General features: G+C 39.6%; 1 protein-coding gene across 5 annotated transcripts in view; it reads right to left on the bottom strand.

Moving 5' to 3' along the window:
• large2 (LARGE xylosyl- and glucuronyltransferase 2) overlaps window positions 1-12,464 on the bottom strand; it is a 144,733-nt gene that overhangs the window by 26,106 nt on the left and 106,163 nt on the right. For all 5 annotated transcript variants that reach the window (XM_050071837.1, XM_050072000.1, XM_050072093.1 and 2 more), the window contains 3 exons: window positions 9,853-10,142; window positions 7,723-7,805; window positions 1,250-1,373 (listed from right to left, as the gene is read on the bottom strand). In XM_050071837.1, coding sequence (XP_049927794.1) covers window positions 1,250-1,373; window positions 7,723-7,805; window positions 9,853-10,142 — 497 coding nt within the window. The remainder of the gene's footprint in view (window positions 1-1,249; window positions 1,374-7,722; window positions 7,806-9,852; window positions 10,143-12,464) is intronic.

Here is a 12,464-nt window from a genome sequence, read left to right as displayed (position 1 = left end):
ATCAAACTGTAAAACTAGGCAGTATTTTAGTGACTGTTAAGCTGGAAAATGAGAATGTTGATCCTACTGGTGGGCAGTGCTTGGTCCTCCATTTAACTGTATCCAACATGGCAGCCAGGTTACAAAATGTCTCATTCTACAGTGAAACGGTCACTGAAAGGTGTTTCTGAAAACATGTGAGATGAGAAATAGGCAGTGCATTTACAGAATATTGATTCATATTTGATCCTACCTGAGCCTTTAGGAGCAGTGACTGAAATGACTGATGTTAGAGACTCTTCGGCTCTGATTGGTTGTTTTCATTCACATGCAGTAAGGACATTAGAGATACTATAAAACAGCAAAACAGCAGGCAGAGGACTATTTTTTTAACAGATGATTTGTCTCATTTAGTGCTATGTGAACATAGTGACAGTTACCAAAAGTTACTTACTGTAGCTTTGGGTCCTTTAACATACTATATATGAAGACATTAAAGATTTCCTGATTTTGGTTTAGAGTGAGTTGTCAAATGATGGTGAAAAAATGTTATATTTGTCAGTAGTACTACAATGATTAATCAAGTAGTTGCCAACTATTAAATTAACTGCCACCCAATTTGATAATCGATAAATCTGGTTGATAACTGATATTATTATTGCTATTTAAAAGGCAAAATTCTCTGATTGATTCCTGTTTCTTAAGTGTGAATATTGTCTGATTTCTTTTCTTTTCTCCTCTCCTCATACTCCTCATACTTCTTTCTTTGATACAAACTAGGACCACCCTTCTTGAATCTGGTCGTGAGTCTAATGTAGGCTAAACTGAAGATTGACCCTTTACCACATCCTGAATTACATCCAGTTAACACTGAGCAGCATCTTAAACAATCCTCTGATCTCTCTTAATGTGACAGGCACCTAAAGACACAAGGTGTGACCTCCTGTTTTAGAATTAGTGATGCGTCTGTACCATGCAGCTTTTGCATTGATGTTTCTCGCTCTTTGATGCCGTGTAAAGCTCCTCCAAGGTGAATCTCTTCTGTTAAGGTAGATTTATAAATACATTTGAGTCGACTCCTCTCCGTATCCTCACAACTCACTGCTGCTTTGGCGTTGAGAGAATTTCCTTTGATATGGTAAATGTAGGATTTGACTTTGACTCACCTTGTCCTAACAGAGAGCAGGAAGCAGGGATATGTGGAGGTGTTCAGATGAAGACTGACATGGTGTGTTTGAGATGAGGGGTGTGTATGTTCATGGCCTCTTACCTTGAGTTCATCTGCATCGTAGAAGCTGACTTGCACAGATGGGACCATCCAGGACTGAAACAGAGAGCTCAGGATGCGGTTGGCTACTGTGTCGGTGATGAAATGAAAGTGGAGAGGATTTCTCCTGAGAAATAGAAAGAAAAAGAGATGTCAATGTTGAGAGGTTCCTTCTGGGAAACAGGGTGATTATGTTCCACTGACACAGGTCCTTCTTTAACAATAAAGCTTATCTGGCTGGCAGTTTAGTGTTTGGGGCAGATTTGGGCTGGGATGGTCTCAAAGCATCAGTGTCCTCATTTACCATGCAGCTAATACCACCTTTTTTTAATCAAGGTTTATTTTTCAGTTTTTATAACAAACAATACAGTCAATGCAGCAGGCAATGGACTCATAACAGCAGCAAAATTCAAGAGCCCTCCCATTACCCACCCATCCACTACACAGACCCTTCCCAACCTAAACTAAATAAATGAAGAGGAGAAAAGAATAACTAAAAAAATTGTTTTTAAACACAAAATAAAAGTTTTAGGTACCACTTTAAACAACTCAAACCATCTACCAGCTTTATTTGATTTTTTTCTTTCTTTTCTTTCCCTGCCATTGATGAGATATTCCGGCAATCCGTGTTTTCACTGTTATAAGATAGGGGGCACTGTTACACATCTTGTGAAAAAGAACAGCACTGCTGTGTCCAAAAAAAAAGGAAGAAGATGCGCTAGAAACCAGGTGTTGTTTCCAGAAATGTAGCAGCTTGTAAACTGCAAGAAAAATTCCAGCGCCGACAGAAAAGTTTGCAGGTGTGCAAGCCATGGAGATGTTGATGGACTCAGATGGCGATAATTCCTGTTAGATCAACATTCTGAATCCGATTTGGACGAAAGAGCAAATGAGTTTGGTGGGACAAAACCGGATCTCCATGACGGTGACAGTGACACATGGACAAGACGACCACAGAGGAGAGGGAGGCAACAGGACACTGAACAATCACTGAATATGACTACATGTTCTGCTATACCTCAACAAGAATATTATTTTCATTATTATTGTTATTTTCTTTTATACAATTCAAAGTGACATGAGGAGATGAAACAAAACAAACAAAAAATGTAAATGTAAAATTGACTTTGTATTTGACAATGACTGTCCTTGACAAAAATGCATTTTTCTCATATTTTTGTCCAAAATGTTTTTGTTTTTTTTTTAAATGCAAAAATACTGTTCGCATATTCATAGAACAGATTATTCTGTTGGTCTTGAAATATTAGTGAATATGATCAAAAATGCTGGTGGTGCTCATTTGAAATTGAAATTAAAATCAGTTTCAAATATAGCTAAAAAGAACATCCAATTCATTCTCAAACCAACAGCACTTCAAACAGGTTGCGGTCAAATATAAGAAAAAATAACTACATTGCTGTTTTAATCTTTGAAAGGCTCTATATCTATATCTATAAAAGGAACAAATCCATGAGAGCAGTGGTGAATGAGGTCAGATCCAGAAAATGGCAACAAAACCCTTCAATCTTCTCAGCATATAAATCCTGAGAATTAGAGGCGTTAGAAAAATAGGACAGCCATCTCTTCACTGTTTTACAGTAAAACTAAATATATTAAGGTACTGTAATACGTGTTAATTAATGCTTAATAAGCACCAATTAATAGTTAATGAGCACGTATAAGATGTTTATTATCATTGATAAGACTATTTAAGTGTTAATTATAGCATAATTAACACAATTGTTATTGCATATAGGAGCATTATAAGCACTTAATAGAAACTTAATAATAATAATAATAATAATAATAACAATAACTTTAATTTATATAGTGCCTTTCAAAAAACCCAAGGTCACTTTACAATACATAGTAAGGAAGGAAGGAAACAATAACACCAACAGAACAGTACAATACAACACAAGCAGTACAGAAAAGCAACAAAACTATAACAAACAACAGAAGAAAGCAGAGAAACTGTGTGATGGTACACTGGGCATGAGATGGATTATCGAATTAAAAAGCCATGGTGAACAGATGAGTTTTGAGGGTGGATTTGAAAATGTCCAGTGAAGGGACGTTGCGGGTTACGGGGGGGGGGGGGAGTTCCAGAGGGTGGGGTGAGGGATGGAGATAGCCTGGTTCCAGACCATAGACCCCGCCCACTCAACTGAGTAGGCTTGCATCTCTGGTCTGGCATACGTCAATGAATTTGCGATTTATCTCGTCCAAACGATGGACGGTCCAATGAACGCCGGGGGTGGGGGCGGGTCTAGCGATTAGCCAATCAGCGCCATGCTGATGTCAAGCTGTACGCCGGTGGGTAACTGGTGAGGATAGCAACAATGGCGACCGCTACAGATCCTACAGACCACATTAACGATGCTATCGAGGTATTTTGCCACTACTCGCGTTAAAAATCAAATTCCCTCCCCCTTGTAAATCGCCTTCAATGGAAGCCATGTCAGACTGAAGGTTCTGGGAGCTTCAGTCTGACACTCAGGCTAGGATGGAGAGTAGGCCGGAGTCAGAGGAGCGCAGAGATCTGGACAGAGTGTAGGAGTGGAGGAGGTCCGTTATGTACTGTGGGGCGAGGGCATGGAGGGACTTGTAGGTGAGGAGGAGGATTTTGTAGATTATGCGGGACTTGACTGGGAGCCAGTGGAGATGGATGAGGGTGGGGGTGATGCCAGGACTTGATAACAGTTTATAAAGCTGTCCTAAATATTAATTAATAAGATGTCTATTTACATTAATTATGATTTATAAGGTTTAATTATAGAATAATAACCACATTTATTACTGGTTTATAAGACACTGTAAGATTCTATCAGATTAAATTAATAAGGTGTTATTAATAGTTAATAATGATCCTTTGCAGCTACCGGATCTAAAGTGGGAACAGTGTCGTATAAATAATTAATATGCTCTCAGGGCTCAAAACAGTGTCCCGACGCCCCGGGGACTATAAATATTGCTACTGGGACACAAAGATGATGTGTCTGGGTCAATTCCGGGACAGAAAAAAAAAAAGTCAAAGCAATATGGAAATGGGTGTTATTTACAACGTCATTACGTATGGGTATCTGAACGTCGCTTTTGTTGCTTGAATAATTTCAATAAAAACTTATGAACAGCAAAAATACAGTGGCTTTTGCTGCACCTGATCTGGCTCCACACGCGTGCGCATGAACACACACTGAACTCAACTCTGCATGACAGTCACGCTGGGTCTGAAGACGATGTTTTCTGTTTCTGCCCCTGTGGTAAGTTAGTTTGTTAAAGTAGGCTATAGGCTAATGTTAGCTTGTTGATTTTTATCTAGTTGACCTCAGGGTCGAAGATCATCTCAGTTTTTTCGTGGTTAATACAACATAGTTGTTATCACACCAGGTCTTAAAAGTGGCTATCTCACTGAAATACACAGAGGGGCAAACATTCACATCTAACAGGCTCAAGATGATGGTGTCATCTGAAAATTTGATGACATGATTGTTGGGATGTGAACTCCTACATTCGAAAATTTGATGACATGATTGTTGGGATGTGAACTCCTACATTCATTGGTGTACAATGTAAAGAGTACAGGAGAACTGACACAGCCCTGAAGCACACCTGTGCTACACTGTTTTACTGCTGAGAGTGAGCTGTTCACTCTGACTTGTTGGGTCCTATTCGTTAAGAAAGAATAAAACCATTTAATGATAAAGGAATTCACCTTCATGTTGATTAACTTCTGATTGATCAGGTAGGGTTGGACTGTGTTAAAAGCTGAACTAAAATCTGCAAATAAAACTCTAGCATATGCTTTGGGGTCCTCTTGATGCTTATTAATTAAGTGAGTGACAGAAATAGCTGCATCCTCAGTGCTACGACCCTGTCTGAAGGCAAATTGTAGATGATCTAAACAACCAACAACCTCAGATTTAAGCATATTGACAATGATCCTTTCAAAACAATCATTGATACGTATGCACTGGCGTTGCGGCGTTTGAATGAAAGTTGCTCACATGCTAGATGAGGAAAAGTTAATATACCAGGTTTATACTTACTAAATCTGTGCTAAAAATCCATCTGGCGTTTACATGCAACATGACTGATAAAGGAGCGATGTCAATGCAACAAAGGGACAAGAAAGAAACTGAAAACAGCGATCTGAACGCTATCATGGCAGAACTCAGGTCACACCGTGATGAATTTAAGACACTCAAATCACAGAGCGCTTCCTTCAAAGTACAGATTAATGAGGTGCATTCCTCCCTCGACAAACTTTTGGACTGTAAGGTTGAACGGCTAGAGCAACTTATTACAGAAAACCGCACGGAATTTAAAGCGGAACTGGACAATAAAATAAGGCAAGTTCAAGACAACCATGATTTGGACATTGGACAGCTCTCAGCTAGAATGGATACGATGGAGATAAAACTGGATGAAGCAAAGCACAGAACCCTTTGTGAGGTATAATTTTAACAAAAGACAAAGATCTCTTTGTGCACAGCTACGTTCAGGAACATTACCTCTAGCTCTAGGGACTGATAGGTTTAGTAACTGTCCAGAAGAGGACAGGCTTTGTTTATTGTGTGAATTAGGGGAAATTGAGAACGAAGTTCATTTTTTGTTTTATTGTCCTGCTTATGAGGCTGAGAGGGAGGTATTATTACGTAGAATGTCTTCCTTCTATGTTTCTTTCTTTGAGTTGGATGATTATGAAAAGCTTGAACTACGTTTCAGGAAGGGAACCTTTTTTGTTGCAGATTTTGTTTGCAAGGCCTGGGAGAGAAGACAGAATATTTTGTTCAAGAATGAGCTGTTATAGTATGTTTGTTTCTTTTTTGTTATTTTGAAATGAACTGAATTGTTATGAATTATCTGTGAACACTGCAACTATCTCTTTTGGTGTCTTATAAACCCATGAGGGTTGGGCACTTTTAGGTGCATGACACGGGAATAAAAGAAACTAAACTAAACTAATAACAACAGATGTTAAAGAGAGAGGTCTGTAGTCATTATTCACAGCTGGACATGAAACCTTAGGGACCGGAACAATGACAGATCCACAGACCTGGCACTGTGTGACTGTTGAGTGACCGCTGAAAAATGGGACACCAGGTAACAGATAATTCCACAGCACCACTTTTTAACAAAAAGGCAGGCAAGCCCTCGGGACCTGTTGATTTTCTGTTGCAAGCTTTGCTAAAGAAAGCCGTGCTGTGGTGAAATTAAGAGGTCACGTTTCCCTGTAGGATTCAAAGTGTCTAAAATCTCCTTCACCTTTTAAATATTAATCAATCCTGAAAGACTATATTCTCATGTAAACATATAAACATTTAGAATTACAGCCTTGTGATTGTACTCCTCCGCGACCAGTCAACTTGCAGTCACAGTTTTCATCCATGTCTGTCCAGACTCATAAGAAGCCATGGCAGTTGTCAATGCTTTAAATGTTGCTGCAAAGAAGCTACATAACAGCAAAACAGAAGACTGAAACAATCAGCACAGTTTCAAGGTGGACACCCAAGATTAGTGTCACCAATTTAGTATCTGACCACTGGTCTCCCCTTCTATCCCTCAGACAAGATGTTGACTAACGGCCAGAAAAGTTATTTTGCAGACCATTATGATGTCACCGTGAAGGTGACCTTTCACCTGTTGGATATAAAATGTCATCACTTAATCATCTTGTTCTATTTAACATCAGAATTAACGTATGAATTCTTGAGTCATGGCCATAAACATGTTTTGTGAGGTCACACTGACCTTTGATCACCAAACTCTACTCAGTTCACCCTTTTGTCCAAGGGGATGTTTTTGCCAAATTTGAGGAGGTTCCTGCAAGGTGTTGCAGAGATATCTCATTCATGAGAATGAGATGAATACAGGGGCACTTGTTGAAACTGTAAAGGACTGAAATAAAAAAGTAATCTTGCTTCAAATATTGAAGAAATGTGTCATCTTTAACTTTTTGCCTTTTAGTAATCAGTTCATCTTTTACTTGCTTAGCTGTTCACAGTCGATGAAATTTTGATCAGGGGTGCCCAAACTTTTGCATGCAACACATAGGTACAGAAGTGCATACTGATGAACAACCTGAAAACAGAAACCCTCCAGCCATGGTGATTGCCAGTGCAGAAGCACAGAAATACAGATAATTTTTAATTTGGCACTTTTAAATTTGGAGGGAAATGAGACTATGACGAAGAGAGTTTCCCTGGACTTCCAGTGCTGCATCCTTTCATTTACAAAATCTATCTTGATATTTTTCTTTCCGGTCTGCTACTATTCAAGGATTTTCAAAGCTTGTACAAATCCAGGTATTGCCACGTCCACTTCAGCTCCAAAGAAAGAAAGAAAAAGCTGAAGTGGAGTTGAAAACAAGTTTGTAGGTTCAGGGACAGAGAGGAAGGAAGAGATTAAGGAAAGGTCTGTTGAACAAAAGGTCAGCCTAATAACATTTAACTGTTGTGAAGGAATCAACTCACCTGTGAAAGAGGACAGACTTGACCAGCGTGACCACATCCCTGCTGGCGTTGTGACCAGCACAAACGCACGCTACATGGATCAGCTGTGGAGACAGAAGGCAGGATGATGCAGTAGCCACCATGAAGAAGTTTAACAGCTCAGAGTTTCACCAAGAGGCAAACAGAAGTCATTTCACTACACTCGTCTACACTTAAACACTGTGGGTGCTGACAGCTTTCATCACAAGTTAACAGCGTCCTTCTGTCTGTAATTCAAGTCTTTTTTTAGCAGAATGAAATGACAACATGCAACCACAATCCCAACAACTTAGTTGTGAGTTTTTGCTTCTGTAAATCTAAAAAAAACCCCCAGAAGTTTCACTTTTTGGTTTCTGAGCCGTCACCCCCTTTTGGAGATACAAGCAGCTTACCCCGACAACTTCACACAACAGGACATTCACTCCCCTCTCTGATGTGAAATTTCATATTTAGCCTCTCAGATATGTATGATTTCACGTCATTTGCTTTTCAGCAGCAAAAAGTCTTTGATGTGGTTTCCAGCCTTTGAGCTCCAACTTTTCAAAGAGCGAGTGTGTTCCCTCGGATTTTAGTCCCTGTCAACTTTCTCCTGGCTTCTTCATCGATTAGTTTGTATTAACTGCTGGGATACGCTGAGGTGTGGTGGTAATTTATTTAATGTAATTTACAGTAAATATACACAAAAACTCTCATTTGGATATATTTTTCACACAACACAATCATTGTTCAACCAACACTGCTTGTATTTACCATGTAAATGTATTGTGTCACTGTGGTGCTAACTGGTGCATTTAAAGGAATTTTCTGAGATGCACAAGACAGCCTGTGACCTTTGGTGACCTCTAGCAGTAACCAGCAGGAAGTGCAGCAAGACTGACAGCTTCAAGTGCAATGGCCTGTAGCTGACATACACAAATAAGTAACATCTCTTGTGTTAGTTGTATTGTATAAACTGATAACGTTAATAGTTTGGAGTACATTCACACTGAAACAAGACTGAGGTGTAGTCAGACCAAAGGCAAAGCAAACTTTTCACGCAGTATTTAATACAAAGTCAATGCAAAGACACACATTTGACCTGGGTGAGTTGAAATGTTTCAACCTAAGCAAAAAAACTGCGTGATACTGTGCCAATAAAGCCTATCAGCATTGAAATTCTCCTAACATTACCAAAAATCAGAAATGGAGGACTTCTTTACTGTTGCTGTCTGTGAGCACCAGAAGTTCTACAACACGTCAGTACTGTACAAAGAGGGCTCTGAAAAAAGTAAACAAAGCCATATAACTATACTTGCTTGATTTCAACTATGAGTTTTACTTTACTGCGAAATAAGTTAGTGCTAATGTTAGCGTTAGCAAATGTCTGAACCGTGAGTCACCACAATCCATTTTATTGCTGCTGAACTGTTTTCCTCAAAACCACAAATATGAACCTCATGGTGGTGCTGGAGATGAAGTCTGAGGATCATCAAAATTTATCATCTGGGAACCAAATTTTGTGATACTCTTTTGAATAGTTGTTGAGATATTTCAGTCAAGACCAAAGTGGTGAACATAAATGGATTATACTTAGTATACCGGCATAAAGCTAAAACTGAGTGTGGTATTTTTTGACACTGTCCTCCATTTTAATGCTCAAAAGAAAAGAAGGAGCTCATCACACCTGGACAAAAGTGCAAAAATTGTGGTTGGCAGACTGCCGGCTTAAGTCATGAATAAGTTAGGGAAGGAGCCGGTGAGGAACTATTATCTGATGGTTGGCAGTTATGCATTAAAATCATGAAACAGGACACCTCACACAAAGATCTGGTATACTGTTTAACAATTGTTCTAAGTCAGTGCACACTCTGAAATTCCATGTAACCAAAGCAGAAATACTGATGCTGAATTCAGTATAACTGGATAAAAACCCTGAATCTATGGGTGACACTGACAACAAACTTTTAAGTTATGTTTTTAGCAGCTTGACTTGTATCTTTTGGCATAAGTGTGTTAATACATTTGGAGGTATCCTGAAATAGAAAGTAATACTCTTCACTTCTGCCTTGTCTTTTATGAGGACATCTTGTTGTGTTCTATTGTTTCCAAGTGTTGATTGTTGCGTTTGCTGACCTCACACTTCTGGACGGTGGGTGATCGAGGACACTCCGTATGGTTGTTCTTCTCCTCCGCCGTGTTGTCCCCGTCCTCTGGTCCCGTGTCTGCGGAGGCTCCCCACTGCTGGTTGCCATAATTACCATCCGGCACCTGGGCAGCGGTGCCTTGTGATTGGCTGAGCTGTAGCCGGATCTGTCGATTCTCTTCCTCCACTTCTCGAACCCGAGACTCGAGGACGGCTCGCTCTAGGACTTGAGCTGCTGGTGTGTCGGCTAGACAGGGAGCCAGGAGGAGGGAGCGCCCATCTGTGGAGGTAGACAGAGAGACTGTCAGACTCTGCAGCGTATTTCAAAGACTAAAACTTATTTTCATTTGCTAACATGTCATACTGTTTGTTATTTACACTGCAGCCCAGTGGAGGCACATATTCAGGCTCAATTACCAGAACCTCAGAACTGTACACCTTTGTATAAAGATACATGAAATCACTGAACCATGACAGGAAATGCAGATGCTTTCCTCAAAGGTGACACTAATATCTGCAGTTATATTTTAGCATATCCAGAACAGCAGCTGCTAACAGGCTTTGTCTTCTAAGTCTTCTCTTCTAAGTGTAAACCTGAACTCCAGGCGCCAAATCATCACTTCACAAACTTCAAGGTGACATCACGTTTTCACATTTTTCTTCTTCATGGTACAGAGAATTTGTAAGTGACATGTTCTTGTGAGTCTAACACTCGAAAATTAGTTCATCACACTTCTTTCTCTCCTTTCTCTGCACCTTCTTTCAGCCCTTCTGACAAACTGGGGTGTGAATATTCCCTCAGAGTGCTTCAGGTCGGGCTGTGGAACAGTCTGTTACTGAGGACACTAAAAATGTGAGTACTAGCAGAGATGTGTGCTTTACTGAGTCCCTTCTGAGGACTTATTTGAAAATATATCAGTTAGGATTAATTTTAAGTAGTAGTAACTATTACTCAGGTGAAAAAATTCCACCTTTAAACTTAAAACTTGGCTTTTCTCGTGTGATAACTATCAATATCGACTGGTATGATATTTTTTATCGTGATAATATTTTTGGCATTATCGCCCAGCCCTAGTGTAACTGTAGGCCATAATAACATTTTAACTGGTGAGTTATAAAAAAAAATCACCCCCTGTGCAGTTGTCATGAACTGAGAACTTAGCCATAGAGACCAAACCCCTTTTTTTTATACCAGGCTGCAAACTTGTTTATTTCTGCTGTAAAATTGGGCATTTTAACATGGGGTTTATGGGGATTGACTGGCTTCTGAAGTCAGCCTCAAGTGGCCATTAGAGGAACTGCAGTTTTAGCACTTCTGTGTTGGCTTCATTTTTCAGCCCCGGAGGTTGCTGCTTGGTTGGCACTAACATCAATATAATGGACAGGGAATAAAAATGTTTTAAAATCCCTACTGACATTTAAATCAAGGTACTCTATAGTCTCTACCGTAAAACTTCAATTAAAAGCCTAGTCCCAGTTAAACACCCAGTCTCTTTTACTAGCCTGGTGTAGACAAATTTTGACGGGGAAAAAAAAAAAAAAAAAGGCCTGTATGTACCAGTATGGCGAAAACGAAGTGGTGACTCCCTTCCTCCGAGGCTATCATAAAGTCAGAATATGTGTCCATTCCTTGATTACCCAGTAAGTTATTTATATTTCTCTTGTCAGTAAGGGTCTACTGATCAAAAGAATCAAAAGTATTTTTATAACAATCAGTTCAAGTTATGAATATTGTTGTGACAGGAAAAAGTGTTGTGTCGGTATGCTGGGTGCTGTAACCCTCAAGTGCTGTAAAACGAGTGTCATAGCATAACGCATGATTGATTTGTTATTCGAAGCATACTTCTTGTACAGTAGTATTCATACTGGTTCAAATACACAATTTAATCATATTTCCCATCTTTGCTGAGCAACAGTTTTTTGTAAAAGGAATTAAAGGCCTATTCCATATAGACGCCTGTCCCAAATATAAGCCTGTTGAGTTCAGTGATTTAAGCAAATAATAGCCCGGGCTATTAATTGAAGTTTTTTTGTATCCAACCTCTTGACAGTTAGACTAACAAGGAAAGAGGCAGAGAGAAGGCGAATAAAAGACGGTGGCAATACAGAGCCGGCAAAAAAAACCCTTCATTCTATCTGTTGATTGTTAAGAGGCTCAGGGGTCTCTGGTACTGATGAACCTCCAGAGAATAATCAGTTGAATCTGCAGCTCCCCTCAGCTTTACAGAGCTTTGAAGTAAGTTTCAGCTCATTTTTTATCTGTCTGACTCACTTCACTGTTCTGGTTCACTCAGAAAAAACACTGTAAAAAGCCACTGTACACTATCTGCTCAGCAGCAAATGGCGACAGACACAGTTATAGACAAGGTGGTGAAGAAAGTGGAACATTTAGCAGCTACAGAGACTGGTTTCCCTCAATAGCTGGTGGAGACCAAAAACAGAGGTAAAAGAGAGTGACTATTGGACTTACACAAACACAAATCCTCCAAATAAATGATCATGCTGCTGGGTAACCACTAGATGTGTAACTAAACAAGTTCAACGTATCAACTTAAGAAGGTGACAGTATGGTAATGTTGTGTTCACTTCCTTGTTTCTGTTA

The sequence above is a fragment of the Epinephelus moara genome, chromosome 1 (assembly GCF_006386435.1).
Source record: "Epinephelus moara isolate mb chromosome 1, YSFRI_EMoa_1.0, whole genome shotgun sequence".
Classification (NCBI taxonomy): domain Eukaryota; kingdom Metazoa; phylum Chordata; class Actinopteri; order Perciformes; family Serranidae; genus Epinephelus; species Epinephelus moara.
The sequence above is the reverse complement of the archived record's forward strand: the minus strand, read 5'-3'. Positions and strand labels throughout refer to the sequence as shown.